Source organism: Pelodiscus sinensis, chromosome 3 (genome assembly GCF_052426305.1).
Source record: "Pelodiscus sinensis isolate ZL-2025 chromosome 3, ASM5242630v1, whole genome shotgun sequence".
Classification (NCBI taxonomy): Eukaryota; Metazoa; Chordata; order Testudines; family Trionychidae; genus Pelodiscus; species Pelodiscus sinensis.
The window spans coordinates 28,511,579-28,535,790 of NC_143054.1; the positions used below are offsets into that span (position 1 = coordinate 28,511,579).

At 45.7% G+C, this 24,212-nt stretch overlaps 1 protein-coding gene across 1 annotated transcript in view; it reads left to right on the forward strand.

Annotated features, from left to right (window-relative positions):
• The first annotated feature begins 6,933 nt into the window (after nt 1-6,933).
• NOL10 (nucleolar protein 10) overlaps nt 6,934-24,212 on the forward strand; it is a 94,327-nt gene continuing 77,048 nt past the window's right edge. The window contains exons 1-5 of the mRNA XM_075923499.2: nt 6,934-7,067; nt 13,089-13,134; nt 15,139-15,237; nt 16,539-16,616; nt 22,281-22,318. Of these exons, the coding sequence (XP_075779614.1) occupies nt 7,002-7,067; nt 13,089-13,134; nt 15,139-15,237; nt 16,539-16,616; nt 22,281-22,318 (327 nt within the window). The 5' untranslated portion in view covers nt 6,934-7,001. The remainder of the gene's footprint in view (nt 7,068-13,088; nt 13,135-15,138; nt 15,238-16,538; nt 16,617-22,280; nt 22,319-24,212) is intronic.

Below are 24,212 nucleotides of genomic sequence, written 5' to 3' on the forward strand. Positions count from 1 at the left end.
CACATGCTCCTCCATTCTTTGGTCTCCACTCTCAATGTAGTTTCAATACTAAAGTGCGTTTATTTTTAAAATGGTATTTTTATGACTTACTGTCCTGAACTAAGGTAAATGATGTAATAACATGGTGCTACTTAAATTGTTAAAATAGCAAAATAAAAAACCCACAGAAATTAATAACATGCTAAGTAGTTAAGCACTTCCATCTTTAAGATCTTTTAAAAATGTTAATGCTTCCTATGTTCTGACATTGTAATTTTATACCTTTTTTCTATATTTATTTGTTTCTGTTCTACAGCACAAGTTTATTTTTTCTTGGGTTTCCTGCATTGCTGTCACAATTTATTTTTCCCCATTCCCTTTGGTCCACTCATGTAGCCTGCCTTTCTCTTACCTGTTTTTTTTTCACATCAGCATGTGTCTGTATAACTTATTCTTCAAATATTCAGTACAGGCACTACATTATTATATCTGAGGACCTGTCTTGGGCTGAGGTGTCAACACTAGAGGTTCTGGACCAAGTTGATAACTTAAACAGTAATAAGTCACTAGGACCAGATGGTATGCATCCAAGTTTCAAACTCAATTGTGAAATTTCAGAACTAACAACTGTGATATGTAACTTGTTGCTTAAATCAGCCTCAATACCAGATGACAGGTGATTGCTAATGTAATGTTGATTTTTAAAAAATGCTTCAGAGGTGATCCTGGCAATAACTAGCTTTAATATCTGGCAAATTGGTTGAAACTGTAGTATGGAACTCACAGTCTAAGGGTGTGTCTACATTACAAAGTTTTGTCACCGAAACTAATGTTGACATGCAGAATTCACCAAAAAAAAAAAGTTGCTAAAGTTTATTCACTCTTGCTCCCTCTGTCAACAGATCTTGCCCACATTTTTAGCTCCCTCATTAAAAGTACAAGCAATGCACTATGGACATGTATCCCACAGAGCCTGGTGATGCCATCTGATGCTGGGACTGTGGGAACATGGAACAGAGTGCAGTACATCTTGGGGCTATATAAAACATCAGGAAACTGCTGTGTTTCCCAGCCCTCCATGGGTTTCCAGCTTCCTTTCACGTCATTTTTCCATCTGCCATTCTTTGTTGTGCACTCCAGCATCTGCAGTAAGAAAGCATAGATCCTACACTTCTCTCCTATGTTCTGTCTGGTGTTACGAGGACATCACCCTTTGCAGCAGTTACTCTTGAAGTTACTTACAGAAGAAGAAGACTTGCAGATGGCCAACATTCTGCGTGAGATGGACAGCAGCAACCTGTCATTGCATTTGATGTTCACAGAGCAGTTATAGGGTAGACAGTCACTTTTGGGCTAGGGAAATCAGCTAGGAAATCTGAGTGGTGGAATCACATTGTCATGCTAATATGAGATGAAGAACACTGGCTACAGAACTTTAGGATGCATAAAAAAGCATTCTGGAGGTGCGTGGTGAGCTGGCCCCCGAACTGTGGCACAAGGACACCCACATGAGAGCCGTTCTCTTGGTAGAGAAGTGTGTGGCAATTGCTGTCTGGAATCTGGTGACTCCTAACTGCTACCATTCTGTTGCAAATCAATTTGAAGTGGGGAAGTTGTCATTGGGGCTGCACTACTGCAAGTGTGCAGGGCAATAAATCACTTTCTGCTATGGAGGACTGTGACTCTGGGAAATGTGCATGACGTACTGGATGGCTTTGCGGAGATGGGCTTTCCTAACTGGGGGAGGAGGCAATAGATAGCATATTTATTCCAATTTAGTGCCAGCTCACCTTGCCACAAAGTTCATCGACAGGAAGGAATATTTCTTGATGGTGCTGCAGGCACTTGTGGATCACTGTTAAGTGTTCCACAGACATCAAAATGGAATGGTCTGGAAAGGTGCATGACATGCACATCTTCAGGCACAACAGCTTGTACAGAAAACTGCAAGTGAGGACTTTCTTTCTAGATCATATGTTTGCAGTGGGGGATATGGAAACGCCCATATTAACCCTGAGAGACCCAGCTTACCCCTTATAGCCATGGCTCATGAAACCTGACACAGGGCACCTGGATAGCAGTAAGAAGCATTTTAACAATAGGCTGAGCCAGTGCCACATGGAAATGGAATGTGCAGATTATACGGGAGATGAAAGTGTCTCTATGGAAGGCTACACCTTATGGAGGAGATCATTCCCATGTTCATAGTTGCATGCTGCACTTTGCATAATCTCTATGAATCTAAAGGTGAAATGTTTGCTCAGGGTTGGAGCATTGAGGCACAGTGCCTTATTGCAATTTGAGCAGCCTGACACTAGGGCTGTAAGAGCCTAGAGGGCTGCTATTAACATCAGGGAGGCTTTAACGAAGCACTTTGACAATGACGGACACTGAAATCTACCTCTTTTGTAGTTGCTTCCCTGGTGCATGCCATTTAACATCCCATGTAACACAAATGGATGCAAGAAAATGCTAGAACAGCATATACCTGGGACTGAAGTCATTGCTATAGGTTATGGAACAGAAAATAAAATCATTGTACCATTACAAATATTTTCCTTTATTGATCGAGACAAATTTCAATGAAACAAACCAGAGGCAACAGTTCAGGGTTCAAGGGGGCTTCCCAGGAGTGGAGCTGGGAATGCTTGTACAGTGCACTGCCTGCCAGCTCCATCCCCAGAACCATCAATAATCGTGTAATTGATAAGTTTTGGTGTGATTCCACAATTACTCAATTAAACAATATCTAACATCCTTATTGTCAGCAGTAAAGGGAGGAAGGAGAAAAGTCCCTTATGGAGGTGGAAATTTTTAGTTGCTGCAACTGGATATCTTTCACAACAAAAGTCATGTTGCAGTGTGTACACTATCACTGTTTTGTTGCCAAAAGACAGTTTTTGTTCTACTGAATGACACAAATATGGGAATGTTCAGGTCCTGAAGATTTTCCTAGATGGCAAATAACCCTAGACAATTATCTTCACAGCAACTCCTGAAAACTCTGAAGAACTTCTTTTCAGTCAGGAATTTAGCAAGAACAAATTTTATATTGTATTCCCACTTGGATGTATCTGCACTCAGGCACATTGTAGTAACCTGCTTTCAAAATCAGACTACTACAGGATCTTTGAAAGGCGGCAGGTGGGGAATGGGTGGGGCTTGGCCCCAAGAGCAGAGTGTTGCTGGCCTGCCCACCCTTCCCCAGCTGGGCTTTCACCACCGGTGCCTAGGCCCCCAGCCTGTGGACACAGATGATGTCATTCTGTCATCCCCCAGGACATGTTATGAGAGAGAAATTATCTGTGTGCAGGCCCATACCCTAATACTCAATAATATAAAACAAAATTTCCACATAGGCTGACTAGTGCATTCATCACCGTACTTACACACGGTTATAGCGAACAGCTCATTGACAGAGAAGGACCTGAAGATTAAACGCCCCATTAGGGGTCTGTACCACTACGACGAGGAGTCCTGTGGCACCTTATAGACCAGGCATGTCCAAAGTCCGGCCCGCGGGCCAAATGCGGCCCGCGGTCGGATTTAATACGGCCCCCCGCTTCTCCCGGCTCCCCGGTGCTTTTTTTAACTGGCGCGCTCAGCGCGCCGCTTCGGGCCACCGCCGCCGCTGCCACGGTCCCAAACCCTGCCCCTGCACTCCGATTTGGGGCTGAGAGTGCAGGAACAGCCCCCGCTTCCTGCCCCTCTCCAGGCTCCCCGGCACTCCTCTGACTGACGCCGCTTCCGGCCGCTCTGCCGCCGTCCATGGCGGCCGCTGCGGTCCTAAAGTCCACCATGTAGGGCACGTCCACAGCCCTGCTCCCCCGCTTGGCTATGGGTTCGCCCTGCCCCCGGGCCGCCGTGAGGCCAGCGTGCCCTGCGCTCTCCGCCCGCCTCTGACCCTGCAAGCCCTCTACCTTGGGGCTGAGAGTGCAGGGATGGACTCCGCAGCTGCTCAAGCTCAGTATCTGCGATTGGCCCTGCGCACTGTCAGCTTCCTGGCGGGCTCAGACACGTGGAGCTGCGAACATTAGAGACTTCGCCACAAACGGGCTCAGGCACGTGGAGCTCATCATTAGAGACTTCGCCACAAACAGCCACAAAGGCAAGAGAATTCTTGTTGGGCAGTGTATTAGTGCAGTGTATTACTTGGGCAGTGTATTAAACCTCTGGCACTGCGCTCACATGATCCCTTCCCCTTCTGGTCAATTAAAAAAAATGGCGACTGTAAATAAGAGAAGGAAAGTTGACAGTGAGGGCCGCCGCTTCCAGGACAGGTGGAAAGTGGAATATTTCTTCACTGAAATAGAGAATCACTGTGTTTGTCTGATATGCCAAGAGACTGTGGCTGTTTATAAGGAATTTAATTTTCAAGAGACACTACCAGTCGAGACATAGCACATACGACAAGCTAACAGGGCACGACCGCAGTAAAAAGTTGAAGCAACTTGAAGCTGTTTTAATGTCACAACAGAAATTTTTCATAAGAGCCCGTGAGTCAAATGAAAATGCCACAAGGGCGAGCTATGAGGTGGCAACGTTAATTGCTAAAAATTGCAAATCTTTTGCTGAGGGTGACTTTATCAAAGAATGCGTTATGAAAATGGTTGAGAATATCTGTCCCGAGAAGAAGCAAGAGTTTGCCAACATTTGCCTGGCTCGTAACACTGTAGCACGGAGAATTGAGGAGATTTCATCAGATATTAAGAGACAGTTGACATCCAAAGGAGTGGATTTTGACTTCTTTTCAATAGCCTGTGATGAAAGCACGGACCTATCTGACACAGCTCAGTTGCTGATTTTTATGAGAGGGGTGGACGATGAAATGAATGTGACTGAAGAGCTACTTGACCTCCAGAGCCTCACGGACCAAACAAGAGGAAAAGATATATTTGTTTCTGTTAGTTCCGCCATAGATGACATGAAACTGCCTTGGAACAAAGTTACTGGGATTATTACTGATGGGGCACCTGCCATGGTTGGTGAACGAAGTGGATTATCAACCCTAATCTGTAACAAAGTGATCGAAGAAGGAGGCAAAGCTATTAAACTCCATTGTATCATTCATCAGCAAGTTCTCTGTGCTAAACATCTCAAATATGATCATGTTATGAAACCGGTGCTAAAGACTATTAATTTTATTCGCTCTAAAGCCCTGTGCCACCGCCAGTTTAAACAGTTTCTACTGGACATCCAGGCTGAATACGAAGATGTTTTATATCACAATGATGTAAGATGGCTCAGTCGGGGGTCTGCACTGCAGCGTTTCTACTCTCTCAGAAAGGAAATCGGAGAATTCTTGGAAACAAAGGGACAACCAATGCGAGAACTATCTGATCCTATTTGGCTGGCTGATTTGGGGTTTCTAGTTGACATAACAAAGCATCTGAATGTACTGAACACGAGTCTTCAGGGGAAAGATGCAGCGGTGAACCAGCTTTATTCACACCTCAAAGCCTTTGGGACAAAGCTGCAACTTTTCATAAGGCAGTTGTCACAAACACAGCCCAATACCATACATTTTTCAGCGTTGCAGGAAATAATGAACAGTTTTCCACAGGACAATATCAGTGCGCAAACGAGCAGGTATGCAGCAGACATTGCATCTCTGGCTGGGGAGTTTAAACGGTGCTTTCAGGACTTTGCAGCTATTGAAAAGGAGATCAGCCTTTTCTCCTCTCCATTCTCTGTTGACCCCGATGATGCTCCAGATCAGCTGCAGCTCGAGCTCATTGAGCTGCATTGTGACAGCGAGTTACGCAGTCGTCACCAACAGCTCTCTCTTGTGAACTTTTACCGCCAACTGGATAAGAGCCGGTTTCAAGAGATTCGAACATTGGCTAAGAAAATGCTGAGCTTGTTTGGCTCAACATATATGTGTGAGAAGACATTCTCTGCTATGAACTGTAACAAGAACCACGTGAGGACAAGACTAAGTGACTCTCACCTGCGTGACATTTTGCGCATCAAAACCACTGCCTTTGAACCAGACCTAGCCTATGTACTGCAGTCCAGATCTCAGTTTCACCCTTCACATTAGTGTAGGCAAGTTTTTTTTTCAATTGAGATGAATACATTGTAAAATCTCAGTTAATGTCAGTTGGTCTAAATCAGTTATAAATATATTTGGACACAACATGTATAGTTGGTGTTATGTCGTTTGCCGTTTGCAATAAACTTTGCATAAAATAGTTAATTTGCATTTAATTTTAATGGTTCAAAGAATGTCAGGCAAAATGGTCGGCCCTCACGCATGTTCACTTCATCAAATCTGGCCCTCTTTGAAAAAAGTTTGGACACCCCTGTTATAGACTAACTGAAGTGTAGGAGCATAAGCTTTCGTGGGCAAAGACCCACTTCGTCAGATGCATGCATCTGACGAAGTGGGTCTTTGCCCACGAAAGCTTATGCTCCTACACTTCAGTTAGTCTATAAGGTGCCACAGGACTCCTCGCCGGTTTTGCAGATTCAGATTAACACGTCTACCCCTCTGATACTTGTACCACTACGGAGAGGATTAAACCCAGGCGAACTGACTGACTCGCTCTTAACGCCCGAGAAAGGGGCAAACAGGAACGCGCGCTCCGCACGCGGGCAGCGAGAGGCCCGAGGTCAGATCGTAGGGGGCCGCCCCGAGCAGCTGCTTGGGGCCGGGCTGCCAGGGTCCGCCGCGCTACGTAGCGGAGCCCTTCCGCCTGCGGCCTTTCCTGCCTCGCCCCCGGCTCGGCTCCAAGCGCCCGCCCTCAGCTACCGCCGCTACCCCGCCCCGGTGTCCAGCGGGGAGGGGACACGCTGGAAGCCGCAGCCAGACCCGCGCTTTGAGCCCCTGGCCGAGAGAGCGCTGGGGTAGGACTGTCACGGCGACTTCTCAGCCCCTACGGGAAGTTCACGCGTCACTACCGGGTCAAAGGGAAGCCGGAAGTCACGGCGCGTGGGCTGGGGGAACGCGTGCATCCCCCTCCCCCCCGTGGCTTCCGCTCGCCCAGCGACCCGGCGGGGTGTCGGAGCAGGCGGCGGCCATGCAGGTCTCCAGCCTCAACGAGGTGAAGATCTACAGCCTGAGCGCGGGCCGGAGCCTGCCCGAGGTGAGAGAGGGCAGAGCCCCGCCCCCGCCGTGCCCCATGCGGGACCCGCGACGGCGTCTCCCCACCGGGAGAGCCCCCCCCCTCGCCACTCAGCCGCCGGGCCCCGCCCCTCCCGCCAGGCGCGGCTTGGCCCCCTCCACGCGCTCTGCGCCAAGCCGACCGAGGAGCGCGGCGGCGGTTGCTGCCGGCTTGGGGGCGGGGCGCTGTCCGCTGGAAGAGCTGCTCGAATAACAGGCGCGACTGCAACTTTCTAGACAAACCCGGGGGCCGAATGCACAAGCCGGGGCGAGAGACTTTCCAGCCTTCGTGAGCGGACCTCTTAACGGCGGGGCGGGGTGGATCGAGGCTGTGTACGCGCTACAGTTTTAGGCCATGTACGTTTTGTGGCTCGGGTGTGGACGAGAGACTCCCTTGAGCGAAGTAAATTCCGCCAACCGAAGTGTCGGTGTGGGTAGCTCCATGACCTGCTGCACAGATCTTACCGCTTGCAGGGGCTGGAGTTACTCATTTAACTCTCTCAATGACTTAGCCACCTGCATTCTGCTACAAAGACCTTTTACATCTGCACTTGAAAGGGAATCCTCTGAACTGTCATTCATGTTAAAATTCGACACTTTCCAAAAAGGACTCAACAAACGTTTGAACTATCTCACCCATTACCAAGATAGTTTCCCCAATTATCACCTGTAATACCATTAACTCACAAACATCCCACTCTCCCTACCTCTAATATCATCAGTTCACAGACACTTACCTTCCTTCCTCCCCCCCCTCCTGCATCCCCCTCCTGTTCTGCAATGTGATTTGTCCTTTTCATATTTCTTCATTTTTTTTTAATTGTATCCTTTGGTATATATGGTTGTGACTACTTTCTTCCACTATTTGATCTGAGGAAGTGGGTCTGGCCCACGAAAGCTCATCATCTAATAAACCATCTTGTTAGTCTTTAAAGTGCTACGTTGTCCTGCATTTTGCTTCATTTAACGGAAGAGCCCTTTCTAATCCACTTAGAGCAGGGGGCTCCAACCTTTTTAAACACATGATCACTTTTTAAATTTAACTGCAATCCAAGGTCAACCTTAATCACAAATACCCTAGTCCTGCTTCCTTTGAACCCCTTCTCTGAGGCCCCACCGGTGCTCACTATGTCATCCCTCCCACCTCAATCATAGAGCTGGAAGAGAGCTCAGGAGGTCATCAGGTCCAGCCCCTTGCTCTAGGCAGGACCAATCCCAACTAAATCAACCCAGCCACTGTTTTGTCCAGCTGAGACTTAAAAACCACTATCTCCCTAGGTAACCCATTCCAGTACTTCACTATCCTAGTGAAATAGTTTTTCCTAATATCCAACCTAGACCTCCCCCACTGTAACTTGAGATCATTGCTCCTTGCTCTGCCATCAGTCACTACTGTGAACAGCCTTTCTCTATCCTCCTTGGAACCTCCCTTCAGGAAGTTGAAGGCTGCTATCAAATCCCCCCTCACTCTTCTCTTCTGTAGACTACATAAACCCAAATTCCTCAGTCTCTCCCTATAGGTTATGTGCTCCAGCCCCTAATCATTTTGGTTGTCCTTTGCTGGACCCTCTCCAGTGCATCCACATTCTTTCTATAGTGGGAGACCCAGAACTGGACACAGTATTCCAGATGTGGCCTCACCAGAGTCAAATAAAGGGGAATAATCACTTCTCCAGATCTGCTGGCAATGCTCCTCCTAATGCAACCTAATATGCCATTAGCCTTCTTGCCTACAAGAACACACTGTTGACTCATATCCAGCTTTTCATCCAGTGTAATCCCTAGGTCCTTTTCTGTTGAACTGCTACTTAGCCAGTCAGTCCCTAGCCTGTAACAATGCTTGGGATTCTTCCCTCCCAAGTGCAGGACTCTACACTTGTTCTTGTTGAACCTTATCAGATTTCTTCTGGCCCAATCCTCTAATCTGTCTAGGTCACGCTGGACCCTATTCCTATCTTCTTCTCCCCTTAGTGTCATCTGCAAACTTGCTGAGGGTGCAATCCATCCCCTCATCCAGGTCATTAATAAGGATGTTGAACAAAACCAGTCCTAGAACCGATCCTTTGAGCACTCCACTAGAAACTGAGCACCAACCTGACATTGGGCCCGACAGTTTGGCCAGCTTTCTATCCATCTTATAGTCCATTTATCCAATCCATACTCCCTTAACTTGCTGGCAAGAATATTATGGGAGACCGTATCAGAAGCTTTGCTAAAGTCAAGGTATATCACATCCACTGACTTTCCCATATCCACAGAGCCAGTTACCTCATCATAGAAGCTAATCAGATTGGTCAGGCATGACTTGTCCTTTGTGAATGCATTTTGACTATTCCTGATCACTTTCCCTTCTTCCAAGCGCTTCAAAATGGATTCCTTGAGGATCCCCTCCATGATTTTTCTGGGGACTGAGGTAAGGCTGATTGGTCTGTAGTTCCCTGGATTGTCCTTCCCTTCTTTAAAGATGGGCACTGCATTTGCCTTTTTCCAATCATCCGGGATCTCTCCCTAATTTTCATAGATAATGGCCAAAGGCTCTGCAATGACATTTGCCAACTCCCTCGGTACCCTCGGATGCATTAAATCTGGACCCATGGATTTGTGCATGTTTAGCTTTTATAAATGGTTCATAACCTGTTCTTTCCCCACCAAGGGCTGTCCACTTCCTTCCCATACTAGGCAATGCAGTGCATTAGTCTGGGAGCTGACCTTGTCTGTAAAGACAGAGGCAAAGAAAGCATTGAGTACTTTAGCTTTTCCAATATCATCTGTCACTAGGTTACCTTCCTCATCCAGTAAGGGCCCCACATCCTCTCTGATCATCCTCTTATTGCTAACATGCCTGTAGAAACCCTTTTTGTTACCCTTCACATCCCTTGCTAGCTGCAATTTCAATTGAACTTTTGCCTTCCTGATTACTCCCCTGCATTCTCGAGCAATATATTTATACTCCTCCCTAATCATCTGTCCAAGTTTCCACTTCTTGTAAGCTTCCATTTTATGTTTAAGCTTACCAAGGATTTCCCTGGTAAGCCAGTCTGGTTGCCTACCATATTTGCTTTTTTTTACTGCGCTTCGGGATGGTTTGTTCCTGTGCCTTCAATAAGGCTTCTTTAAAATACTGTCAGCTCCCCTTCTTGTTAGCATCCCAGGGAATCCTGCCCATCAGTTCTCTGAGGGAGTCCAAGTCTGCTGTTCTGAAGTCCAGGGTATGTATTTTGCTGCTCTCCTTTCTTCCTTTGGTTAGGATCCTGAAATCTACCATTTCATGATCATTACTTCCCAGTTTGTCACCCACCTCTACTTCCCCTACTAGTTCCTCCCAGTTTGTGAGCAGCAGGTTAAGCTTGCGCATGGCCCCTGGTTGGTTCCTTCAGCACTTGTACCAGGAAGTTATCCCCAGCATTCTCCAAAAACTTCCTGGATTGTCTGTGTGTGGCTGTATTTGTCTCCCAACAGATGTCAAGGTGATAAAAGTCCCCTTTGAGAACCAGGTCCTGTGATCTGGAAACTTCTCTCAGTTCTCTGAAGAAAGCCTCGTCTACCTCCTCCAGGATCACCTTTTGGAGGCTCAAAGATCAACTAGTAGATCTCTATCTACTGGTTGGTGACCACTGACTTAGAGTGTCTGCTCTAGCAGTTCTTGTGGTAGGAGGAAAAAGTAAATAGTACTTCCTCATCTAATTTTTCCACACCATGGACCGGCAAGTTTTTCCACAAAAGCATCTGCTTTGGTGGAAAAACTTGCCAGCTGTCTACACTGGCCGCTTGAATTTCCGCAAGAACACTGACTTCCTATTGTCTGAAATCAGTGCTTCTTGCGGAAATACTATGCTGCTCCCGTTCGTGCAAAAGTGCTTTTGCGCAAAAGGGCCAGTGTAGACAGCTCAGATTTGTTTTACGCAAAAAAGCCCTGATTGCGAAAATGGCGATCAGAGCTTTTTTTGCGGAAAAGCGCGTCTAGATTGGCACGGACGCTTTTCCGCAAAAAGTGCTTTTGCAGAAAAGCATCCGTGCCAATCTAGACGCTCTTTTCCGCAAATGTTTTTAACAGAAAACTTTTCCGTTAAAAGCATTTGAGGAAAATCATGCCAATCTAGGCGTAGCCCATGACTTTGCAGTAGATTTTATATCATGATTTTATTGATCTCTGTTGTATACCTTTAGGGATTTCCAATTTTAGGAATTTTAAGGAATTTTTAGGGATTCTCCTCATATGGCAGTTCCATACCCACAATCATTTTTCTTGCCCTTTTCTGAATCTTTTCCAATTCTGATATATCTTTTTGAGATGGGGGCAGCCACATCTCCATACACTATTCAAGATGTGGACATACCATGGATTTATATAGAGGCAATATGATATTTTCGTTCTTCTTCTGTATCCCTTTCTTAATGAGTCCCAACATTGTTTACTTTTTTGACTGAAAAAAAATCAGGTTTTACATTGATAGTGTCCCCTTCATATATGTGTCTGTGTGTGTCACTGATATCATCTGGGATAGGGATGTTAGTGAGTAGTTGACTAGTCGACTACCCAATAATAAGTATAAGCTCCTCGCTCCCCCCCCACACACACCCTTGCTGCCTCTGAGAAGCAGCAAGCAAGGGAGTCGGGGCAGGAGCCAGTGTTGGGAGAAGGAAGCTTAAAAGCTGGGTTCCCCCCAGCACTTTCTGCGTTGCTGCCTGCTTCCCCCCACCGCTGCCTATAGGGGAGGCTGCTGTGAAGCAGCCTCTGCCTACAGCAGGCCGAGGCTCGCCGTGGGCAAAGGCTGCTCCAGCAGTAGCCCCTGTTCGTGGCAGCCCAGGATGGTTGCACGCAGAGCAGCCCCAAGCCACAGCCAGCCCTGGCCACTGTGAATATGGGCTGGTGCTGGAGCAGCCTCTGTTTGCAGCCGACAGGGCTGGCCTCAGCCAGCGGCTGCTGCTGGAGCAGTCCCTGCCCGTAGCCAACCCTGGGAGCAGTCCCTGTTCGTGGTGGACAAGGCTGGCCCCAGCTCACTCTGGTCTGGGATCCTGCGCCTCTGCATTTTATATGTAGTAAGAGCCCAGCCTGGAAGCTCTTGCTACATTTAAAATGCAGACTTGCAGTGTGGGTGGCTCCCTGAGCCGGCATGTGCCAGCTCCTAAAGCTACTCCCTCAGCAGGTCTGCTGATAGGGCCTTATCAATTACTTGTATCGTCGATACAAATTGTATCAACTACCCAATTAGCCAGGTAACCTCAATTTTAAATCCTTAATCTGGGAGACATAGAAATAGGACAAAGTGAAGAATACTGGAGACAAAATATTTGTCTAATGACAAAATTTCAATAATTTTGACTGAAGTCTCTGTTTACTGTCACTGCCCCAATAATGACCTTTTACATATTTGTGGAGTGTAATCATTCTACATTCTGTGTCTCATTTTTTTCTAGATTGCTGTTCTAAATTTTGGTATTGTAACATGTGGTTTGACAAAAGTTGTGTTCCCGGCATGTTTGCTAGCACATGCTAACTGATACATTCCAAAAGTTTACCATAAACTCTGAAGTTTATATACTTTTACACATGCTAAACAGTTTGAGTTACAGGTAGGTGCAATGAACTGTTAAAATGTGCGTGTTGTGTTAACAGCAATTCTTCAAGTGTCATCTAGACAAGGCTAGAGTTGATGGCAAAGCTATTTTGCGGGGGCTATGGATCTTGAGATTTTATTTGGAAAAAAATGTGTAACTTACTGCTCTGATTGCAAAAGATAAACATTCTGAATGTAAGTAGCTATAATAATCAGGTGAATATTGAGAGACTAACAGTACACTCAGCTTTTCAATTACTTTTTTTCATAAGTTTGAAATTCAGTATATTCATGGAAATGCTTGCTTTGCTATATATAGCACAATGACCAGAAAAAGAATTAATTTGCCTATTGCATCCTAAGATTGTTTCACTGGCAAAAATGGCTTTCTTTTCTCCTAGCACTTTAAATTAATATTGACAGTAATTGTTTTTCTTTTCTTACAGTGGCTTTCTGATAGAAAGAAGAGAGCACTACAAAAGAAAAATGTGGGTAGGTTGTCTTTAACATATACTGTTAATGGGCTGCAGTTTATAAAGTGATTTAAGAACTATAATTATATCTTGAACATGTAGATAGCTGTCAGCCATCTCTATACAAAAGAGTTACAGTAAATATAATTTAGGTTGGGAGAGTTGGGAGAGTATCAAGAAGTAAATTTCTTCATAAGCAATCTTGAATGGAGGAATTATTCAATGTTCTTGATGGATCACTTTTACATATTCATTACAATCAGATTGTATCTGAATCGGAAATGTGACAACTGTGATTCTGAAGGACAATGTAGCTGTTTACACCCACAATTCTAAGTGCCAAGAGCAGATAACAGAACATTCTTTTCTGGCAAGAAGTCCTGCCATCAAGTTCTGTTGTTCAACTCAAAGTGAAAATCCACGTTTTAATTAAAACCTCCTTTTCTTGTCCCAAACAAACAAAAACACCCACCAACAAAAATTTGTAGCTATACACAGTCATGCTCCTTTGCCTAGAGCAAGGGAGACTAACAAAACATCTCTTTACTCGGGATTTTTATGCTATCTTCTTTTTGGCATAAATACCATAGTGGTAACTACCACATGGAAATCTATAATAGGAATATTTTGAAGTTTTATTGCTTGAGTCCGTAAGGAAGGGTGATGTGATGCACTATACAGGTTGGATCGTGCTGGTCCGGCACCTGACTAGAATCAGATGAGGGATTTTGCTGGACCGGGGGAGGTTGTTTCTGGACTCCTGTCACTGGCACCTCTGGCCCGGCTGCTGGCCTCCTGGTCAGCCCTCCACTTTCTATTGGCCCCGCTGCCCTGCTGACCTCACCCGACAGCCCTGCATGCCAGGGCTCCGGGACCCTGCTGAGCTACCATGGCTCCTAACTCCACTGCCTGCTGCCATGTGTTGTGTGGCCTCACCATCAGCTTGTTGCGGGCAGCCCAATGCCCTACTGGCCCTGCAGGGGTCCTTGCCGCTGACCCTTAACCAGGACTCTGGTCCTGCAACATCTGTGCCGGACCATGGATGTTGCTGGATCAAAGAATCTCGATCTGCATCAGGATTTCTCAGCCTGTGGCTCAGGATCCAAAATCAGGTTGCCAGAATGTCTCAGAGGGTTGCATGGCAACTCCTGTGGCTCCTGTACTTTGGAGCTGGCTGGGCTCATCTTCGTGTTCCAGGAAACCTTTGGAGTCCTGGCCCCACTCAGGTTAAGCCCAGCTGTCATGTTGACAGGCATTTGGGTAGGCCAAATTTGAATGAGTGGCACAGCCACCCAAGAAGGTAGATTATAACCCACAAGCACAGACTTGGTCCTGTCCAGGTGGTGGGGCCAAACCTTAGCAGCACTTCAGAGCTTGGAATGGAGAGCCAAGCCCAGACAGGCCCACAGCACAACCGCTGAAGGAGCTGCCACTGTGGAGTGAGAGTGCCAGGCAGAATCCAAATGAAAATACCCCCAAGTTTATTTACTGTGTCATGAAAAGCTACTGGTTGAACCTCTCTGGCTCAGGCATTACTGATGTTGCCAGACCAGAGAGCCCTGGCAAGGAGCAGCTAGCCATGGAGCCCCAGTGATTCCAGGATGGAGCCTGTGGCCCAAGGGGCCAACCTCCTCTGGTCCAACAAACTCACTCCTTTGAGACTAGTCAGGTTCCAAGGGAGCCAGACCAGGGAGGTCCAAACTAAACATTTACAACTGGATCCTGAGCCCCAAAAGACTGGGGGAAACTGCAGTATATGATGTCTCGATTTTGTACGTTAAAAAGCTATTTAACACACTTGTCTGTACTATAATTGTGTTAAAGTACTGTAACTGAAGAGACATGATTTACTAATTTTGTAAATTTATCATTCAGCGTATTTTTGGAAGCAGTATTGCTTATATTAAATATTCAGTATGCTTAAAATGAGCATTTTGGGGTTTTTTTATATTGCCTTATGTAAAGTTTTCTGTTAGACAAAAGATGTTAACAGTTTTCTTTAATAGGACTGTTTTCTCTTTAGATGTTCGCAGAAGAATTGAACTTATTCAAGATTTTGACATGCCCACAGTTAGCACAAAGATTAAGGTATCAAAGGATGGACAATATATTATGGCAGCTGGTAAGTTGAATAAATGTATATGCTAAAACTATTAGAAAACCTGGACCTGGGGGTACCTTACTGGAGAGAAGTCTTTCTAGATCATTCTTAAGTGTCAGTGTTCAGGTGTGTTTTCAGTTTGCTTACATCATGCTACTCTGTAAAACACTACTTTGTAGCACATGAGTATTCATAGAGTTTAATTAAGGGATATTTTGCAGATGGAATCTGCCTTTTACACTTCCATTTAGGAATGTAAGTGAGTAGTCTGAGGCAGCAAGGGTGGGGAGGGCGTAGGAGCTGGTGAGAACTAACTCCGCTGTGGCTATGCATGTTAAATGTGTTAAGAGCCCGGTGGCTCTTACCACATTTTAAATGCAGAGTTGCGGTGGTGGTAGTGAGCACCCCCCTTTATGGACTAATTAAGTAGTCGATGGAAATTCCATTGACTACTCGATTAGCTAATTAACCGTTACTTAACATCCCTATATCCATTATGTGCATATGAGTCTGGTTTTCAAAATGCATTTTTAAGGTTATTTGACCGAAAATCTTAGAGAACACCAAACTATTGAATGATTCCAATTTGGATAAATAATTAAACCTGATTTTGAATTTTTTTTTTTTCAAATCAAAAGTAAAAATTAATGAAACTCTGTACAGTTTCACGGATTTGCCCAGGTTGATGTAATCATATATTATTTGTGATGGAAATATACTATTTCACTTGATAGCTGCATATTTCACTTGATTAATCTCACATTAATGATAAAGAAAATCTAAGTACTTCAGTCAGTTTGGTTAAAATGTTCCTGTTGTTTGTTGTTGTACAATACTCGTATCTTATTTTAAATAAATATAGTATTCTTTAAAAAGATGGAGGCATAGTACTACAACTAAACTTCACAGAGATAACAAATGTGAATTCGGATTAAGCAGGCTCGAGTAACCTAATGCAGTGGAGAGATTTAGCCTTTCAGACTAATTGGAAGGATATAGTGTTATAATTAGTGTTCTATGCAGTTAAATAGACAGTTGTTTTGGGCTTATATACATGTGGGTGGTTTTCAGATTAAATCTCTAGCTTCAAGGTCAAGGTATTCAAAAACAGGTCCTTAAAATTATGTCCCTTTCCTGGCTTGATTGTAAAAAATTGCACACACTTAGCAGCAGCTACCACTGTTTTTTAGGGCTGAAGGTTCCAACAATTAAAATAACAGCAAAAGTAAACACAGTGCATACTTAAGACCTGGCCGTTTAGCTAATTGTTTTGAAAACATATTCTTTGATTTGCTTATGTCAAGGATAAAACTGTTTTGCAGGAACATATAAGCCAAGGATCCGGTGTTTTGATACCTATCAATTATCCTTGAAATTTGAAAGATGCTTAGATTCTGAAGGTCAGTAAATTATGTAACTTTAAACTGTATATGGGAGGCATTGTGGACATGTGAGTAGGGAGCTGAAATAGGAGTACAGAGATCTGTGATTTGTCATTGATTTGCTGTGATTTTATGCAAGTCACTTTTTTGTACCTCTATTCCCCCATCTGTAAAAGAGGGGGTTATATATTTAAAAAAAACTTTTCCTGAAGGACGACAGAGTGACGTTATCACATCGCCCTGCATCCTGTCTGCCTCTTCTCTTCCTCCCTCCCGCCATCCCCCCTCTCTTTGGTGCTTGGGGGGTTGGTGCCACACGGCCTCTTTCCTCCCTTCCCCCCCTCCCCCAGGTGCTCCTGCCTTGGCCTTGCCCAACCCCCTTGTGGCCAGGGTGGGAGAGCCAGGCCTGGCGAGGCAGGAGGGTGAGCAAGTGGAGAGAGGCATGGGGGTTGTGGAGGAGAGCTGGGGCTGGTACGGCTTCTGTCCTGCCTGGTGATGGGGGTGGGTAGAGAAAGCTGGGGCTGGCATGGCCCTTACCCCCCGGCTGGGCAGGGGGTAGGCGGGTTGGGGGCAGGCCACGGCTGCCAAGCCTTGGCCCTGCATAGCTGGGCCTGCCTAACCCCAGACACGGGGGGGGGGGGGGGGGAGGTTGGTGAGGATAGTGCACAGGGGGCTCAGCCCCCTAATTCAGAGGTGGCCAACCTGAGCCTGAGAAGGAGCCATAATTTACCAATACCAGAGGGATAGCTGTGTGTGTTTGAATCTGCATAAATAACGAGAAGTCCCGTGGCACCTTATAGACTAGCAGATTTATTGGAGCGTAAGCTTTCGTGGGCAAAGACCCACTTCGTCAGATGCATGTAGTGGAAATTCCAGAGGCAGGCATAAATATACAGGTATATGAAAAGAGTACCAATCAAAAGTAAGGCTAGAGATAACGAGGTCAATTCAATCAGGGAGGATGAGGCCCACTTCTAACAGCTGATGTGGAGGTGTGAACACCAAGAGAGGTGAAACTGCTTTTGTAGTTGGGTAGGGCATTCAGTCTTTGTTTAATCCTAAACTGATAGTGTCACATTTGCAAATGAATTGTGGCTCTACAGTTTCTCTTTGAAGTATGTTTTTGTAGGTTTTTTTGTTGCAGGATGGCTACTTTTAAATCTGCTACTGTGTATCCAGAGAGATTGAAGTGTTCTACAGGTTTTTGTATGTTACCATTTCTGATATCTTATTTGTGTCCATTTATTCTTTTATGTAGGGACTGTCCAGTTTGGCTGATGTATATGGCAGAGGGGCATTGCTGGTACATGATGGCATATAATACATTGGTAGATGTGCAGATGAATGAGGTGGCTGATGTGGTTAGGTCCTGTGATGGTGTTGCTGGTGTAGATATGTGGGCAGAGTTGGCACCGAGGTTTGTTGCAGGGATTGATACCTGAGTTAGTTACTGTGGTGTGGTGGATGGTTGCTGGTGAGAATTTGCTTCAGGTTGGCGGGCTGTCTGTGGGCAAGGACTGGCCTACCTCCCAAGGTCTGTGAGGTTGAGGGATCATTGTCCAAGATGGGTTAAAGATCACTGATGATGCATTGGAGAGGTTTTAGCTGGGGACTGTATGGTGATGATGGCCAATGGTGTTCTGTTATTTTCTTTGTTTGTCCTGTCTTGTAGCAGGAGGCTTCTGGGTACACTTCTGGCTTTGTCAATCTGTTTTCTAAGTTCCTCGGGTGGGTATTGTAGTTTTAAGAATGCTTGGTGAAGATCTTGTAGGTGTTTGCTCCAACCCCTCATTCAGAGACAAATGCAGTTGTACCTTAGTGCTTGGCTGTAGACAATGGATTGTGTGGAGTGTCCGGGATGGAAGCAGGAGGCATGTAGGCACTTCTCATTGTTTATGCAGAATTTACCAATGTGCATTGCCAAAAGAGCCACAATAATGTCAGCAGACCTCGTTCAGTTCCCCCTGCTCCCCCACACCTTCCACCCACCATCACAGTCAGCTGCTTTGTACCATGCAAGAACCGGAGGGGGAGTGGGCAGAAATGGGTTGGGGCTTCGGGGGAAGAGGGGAGAGTGGGGGCAATGCCTGGGGCAGAGCACTCCTACCCACTGCACATTGAGAAATTAGCCACTGTAGCTCTAATCTTAGAGTCGGCACCTATGCAAGGAGTCTCATGTTAACTTCTGAAGAGCCACAGGTTGGCCACCTCTGCCCTACCGTATTTTCCGGCGTATAACACGACTTTTGATGTTAAAAAACATCCCCCAAAAATCGGGGGTCGTCTTATATGCCGGGTATACAGCTTTGCGGCTTTGCAAAGCCTCAGGGGAAGCCGGTGGTGGGGCATCCCAGGCGCGCCTGGGCTGCCCCGCCGCCGGAGCCCCTCCGCGGCTTTGCAAAGCCTCAGGGGAAGCCGGCAGCGGGGCAGCCCAGGTGCACCGGGGCTGTCCCGCTGCTGGGGCGTCCTCAGAGGCTTTGCTCCCGGTGTCCCTGGTCTGCTGGAGACGGTCCCCAGCAGACCAGAGGCACCGGGAGCAAAGCCGAAGCGGCGGCGGGGTGCCGCGCTTCTGAGGCTTTGCTCTGGCAAAGCCTCAGAGGCGCGGGACCCCGCCGCTGCTGCGGCTTTGCTCCCGGTGCCTCTGGTCTGCTGGGGACCGTCTCCAGCAGACCAGGGACACCAGGAGCAAAGCCGGGAGGCGGAGGGGTGCTGGGGTATAAGACGAAACCCTATCTTTTAACTAAAAAATTAGGGGGTCGTTTTATACGCCCAGTAGCCTTATACGCCGGAAAATACGGTAGTTATTTAAATAATTTTGTAAAGCATTTTAAAATTTGTGGGAACTTTAATAACAAATCTAAAGCAAAATACAAACTATTTGGTTTATGTTGTAACTTAAATTTGTAAAATGCTTAAGTTTTGCATTACAATTTTCTTAGTAAATATAAGATACAAATGTCCATGTGTATTTCTAGTCAACCTAAATGTCATTTTTGTAAATCAGTAGGACTGCTAGAAACTCAGCCACAAATCCTAGATGAATTTGCTTTTATGGTTGGCTAGCCTTTTAAAAATTGGTTTTAAAAATTATCAAAAAATCTAATTAAATAATCTTTAGCTAAACACTTGGAAAGAAAAAAGTGAAATAATCTAGTGTTCTTGAAAACTGTAAAAAGCTTTAATTTTTTCATTTGGCATCAAATTTAAATCTGTGAGCTAGCAAATGTTATTTCTGTGTTAATTGCTCACATTCTGCTGGAATTTGAGCTTATTTGCTTTATTTCCTGTCTGAAAAGCACTTAATAGATTGTGAGTGCTACTGGCAGTGGATAAATAATTTCATGCAAAAAACTTGCATAGTTAAGTGTTTGAGGTATGGTAAAGGCTAGGTTTATTTGAAACTTTGTGCATGTTCTTTATATGATCTTTAATTACATGATTACATGTTCATTTATTTTAAATTTTAAATACAGTACAAGTGTGTATTTTTCTTGTATGCCAGAAAAACAGAATCTGAGAATTATTAATTTACAAAAACACATTAAACATTCTCCACAATTTACTTCAGATTAAGTACAACAGTTTAATGATGAACATTTGCTGACATATACAAGCTGCCTAAATTCATCAAAAATTGCCTTCCTCTGTCTGACTTTATTGGCATCTAACTAGATTGAGTCAGAAGAGATGTACATAAGAATTATTGGAAGGAAAATACATTGTTTACAAGAATGATAAAACTTTACAAAATGTTACATGTGTATCTTTAAAGCAGTGTTTCCCAATTTTATTTGGCCATGGAACGCTTTTCAGAATTTCAAGGAACCCCTAGGTTTGTCAAGCAAAAAAGAAAAAAAGAGGAGAACCCACCAATGCATGAAAATCACATTCTTTCCCCAAGACCTCACCTCTTTGAGGCCCCACCCTCTCTGTTCCCCTCCTCTCCATCACTTGCTATCCCCAGCCCTTATATACTCTCACTGGGGAGACAGGAGATGCGGGCTCTGGGGTGGGAATGAGGGATTTGAGTGTGGGAAGGGGTAAGAAGTGCAAGCTCTGGGAGGGAATTTGCATGCAGGGGAAAGGGATGCTGGCTCAGGGAGGGGGCTCCAGGTAGGGGAGTGTTGGGCTCAGGTGGAAGGTTGGGGTGCTGAGCAAGTCACAGGCTTGTGGATGTGAGGTTGCAAGAGTTTGGGTTGGATATGTGAGGGGCTCAGGGCAAGGAGGCTGTGAGTATGATGGGCTCAGGACACAGATTTGTGATGTGTGGATGGTGCAGGAGTGTTGTGGCAGAAGACAGAGGATGTGGGGATGCAGGAGTTTGGGAATGTAAGAGGCTCAGGGCGGGGTTCCAGTGTATGATAGGCTCAGATTTGGGGTCAGGTGGTGCAGGAGTGTTATGATGTTGCAGTGAGATGGGGATTTAGCCCCAACTGGGGGCATGTTGGCCAGGCTTCATTTTAAAATAAAATATTATGTCAAACTCAAAAGGTTTTAGCATTGTCTTTATTTATGAGAGGGGCTAGGAACCGGTTTTGAGTCAAGGGTCACTGACCCACAGAAAAGTCAGTTGGGGCCACACAAGTGAGATGCAAAAAAAAACCCCCAACAACCCTCCAAAAACCCCCAAGCCTCACTAATGTGGTTCCAACTGTGCTGGTGAGGGCAGGGAACAGGGTGCTAGTGGGTGGCAGGGTGCTGGGGCCAGGGCCAGGGTGGTGCTGGGTGCTGCGGTGGGTGGCAGGGTGCTGGGGCTAGGGTGGTGCTGGGTGCTGGGGTGAGTGGGAGGGTGCTGGGGCCGGGGCCAGGGTCCTGGGGTGGGTGGCAGGGTGCTGGGACTGGGAACAGGGTGCTGCTGGGTGCTGGGGACAGTGCTGGTGGGGTCAGGGGACAGGGTACTCATGGGGGGTCTGGGCAGGGGACAAGGAAAGCTGGGACCAGTACCTGGCAATCCTGCAGCACTTCTGGGTTCCGGGAAGTGTGCGACTGCACTGTCCCTCCCCAGACAGCTGGCATGCGTGCTGCCTGAGCAGCAGGGGCTCTTGCACTCCAGCAACTTACTTCCGCAATGCCGTCCTGCGGGGGGCGGGGGGAGCGGTATGGTGAGTCCCAGGGCAGAGCGCGATGCCTGCACAGTCAGAGCTGTGCAGACCTGGGTCTCCTGACCTCCTCCCTCCCCCCCCCCCCCCCGCACTGCGCAGAAAGGCGGCAGAACTAAGTTGCAGGGTACCACAGCCCCAGCTGTTCAGGCAGTGCACGCCGGGTCCTTTCGGGAGGGGAAGTGCTTCCCTCCCCTCTAGTGTGCCGGCCAGGAGCAACTGTTCCCTCTGCCCCCGCCTCCCTATGCCTCTGCATTATCAGGGAGGAACTGGAAACAAGCTAGCCATTTCTCTCTCTATTTCAGCGGGGGTGGGGGAATCCTGGCTCTTTGTGGAACCCCTACTTTCGCTTCATGGAACCCCAGGGTTCTGCAGAGCACCAATTGGGAAACACTGCTCTAAGGCTTTAGAAAAGTATATGAAGATTGTATTTGATCATTTAATTAAAGATTCCATATACAATCTAAGTATTCCACATTGACTTCAATGCAAGGTTTAAGTTAAGCATTCAAAATCTAAGTTGTTTTTTGTAAATCATGCTTACATGATTGATTCTAAATTTTTTTTTATTCCTCTTCCCCAGTGGTTACATTTGATATTTTATCAGATGATTACTCAAAGGTATGTTTAATATTTTTATTTCGTAATGTCTATTAAGAAAAACGTGAATTATTTTAGACTTCTGTGAACTGAAGGGATACTGCCAGTACAAACTTTTGAAGTTGATGAGCTAAAAAAAAAATAAGGTCCAGTTTCTTTAAATACCATGTCATGACTCTTTTAAAATAATCTTTAAAATGTTTCCTTTTAATGATGCTTACCTGTATCCTTACTGGTTAACCAGCTCTTGCCAGTGAACTCTGGTGGCTGAGAGCTGCCCGGGGTTGTATCACTCCCCGTTGTGAATGAGGCGATGGGACCTCATGTCAGCAGAGGGGCTGGGCTGTGGTCTTAAACCTAAGTTAAAATGGTTAACTGATTAAGCACTAGTGTTTAACCAGTTATGAGAAGGGATGTTAAAATGGCTATGACAATCTTTAGGGGTTTGAGAACTGGGACCTGCCGAGGTGTGGGATTTTGGGCTTCAGCCCCACTGGAGGCACCTGATGGGGCTTGGGACTTTAGTCTGAAGCCTTAAGATGTGCCCTCCCTGCTAGGCACAAGCCGCTACCCCCATCCTGCCAAAAACAGAGGCTCCAAGCTTTCAACTCCTCCATTCTCCACATCTGATAGGTGGAGACTGAGGGTGCCGGTCTGGGAGCTGCACTTTAACAGTAGAAGTGACTTGAGCCATAGTTTAGCCACCTTGTATACTCAGGCTGTATCTACACTTGTGCTACAAAAGTTTTGTTGTTCCCAGGTGCTTAATATCTCCGCCCATGAATGACAAGGTTTTGCTGTGGCAAGTGCATGTGTGAACGCTGTTGTGTCACCAGGAGTTCTCTTTTGCCAACAAAGTGAAACCTGCTCATTGGGGATGGAAGTACTTTGTCTGCAAAAGTGCCAACAAAAAGCATTCATGCATGCTGACTTATAGTGACAGGGCTATATCAACAGAGCCCTGTTGCTAAAAGCTGCATAGTGTAGACATAACCTAAGGTTCTGAAGCTTCAGGGGGTAGCCGAGTTAGTCTATAAAGTGCTATCAGACTATTTGTTGTTTTTTCCGTTTACCTGTACAGACTAACAAAACATGTAGGTGGTGGTATAAGCTTTTGTGGGCATAGTATGTCTTTCTGGTATGTCTTTACTCTTCTAAGAAGTTCGCCAACTACAGAACTGTTTATACCAATACTAAGGGGCTGTTCTCCACATGCCATTGTAAGTATAGACATAGCCTTAGTCAGAATCACTCATGGTGACGTAGGTATAAATTTTTCAGTCAGAAATGTGATTTTTTTTTTTTCAACTTGTAAAGGGACAGTCATGTGAATTTACTTAGGTGCTGATTGATCAAGTTATTAACATATGCCTGACATTACGCATGTCAGTAATTTCATTAACTTTAAGATGACTACTCCAGTGTTTAAATTTAGACATATGCTTAAGTACCTTGCTGAATCAGGACCTCAGTTTCCCTGGACAGACATTGCCATTTTATTGGGTACATAATCTTGTTACTTTTCTATATACAGAATATCTAAAATTCTGCCACCTGCTAGAAAACTAAGAATAACTGTGTCTGCATTGAAGGGGAAAAGGAGGGAACTGATTCTATGAATTACAGCAATCTTCCACCTGCTTTTCTCTAAAGGTACGTCTACACTGTGGAGACTATACTGACATAGCCCGGTAGTGTAGACATAGCCTACCCTAACAGAAAGGGTTTTTTTTGTTCATGTCGGAACACTGTCTCCTGAGCAATGTTAGCTATGTTGATGGAACACTCTTCGATTGACCTAGTTGTGTCTACACTGGAATATATGTTGGCACAGTTATGTTGGTCAGAGTTATGATATTTTTTTCACATACCTGTGACCATTGTAGCTTTCTAGACAAAGCCTAAGAGAAAATGC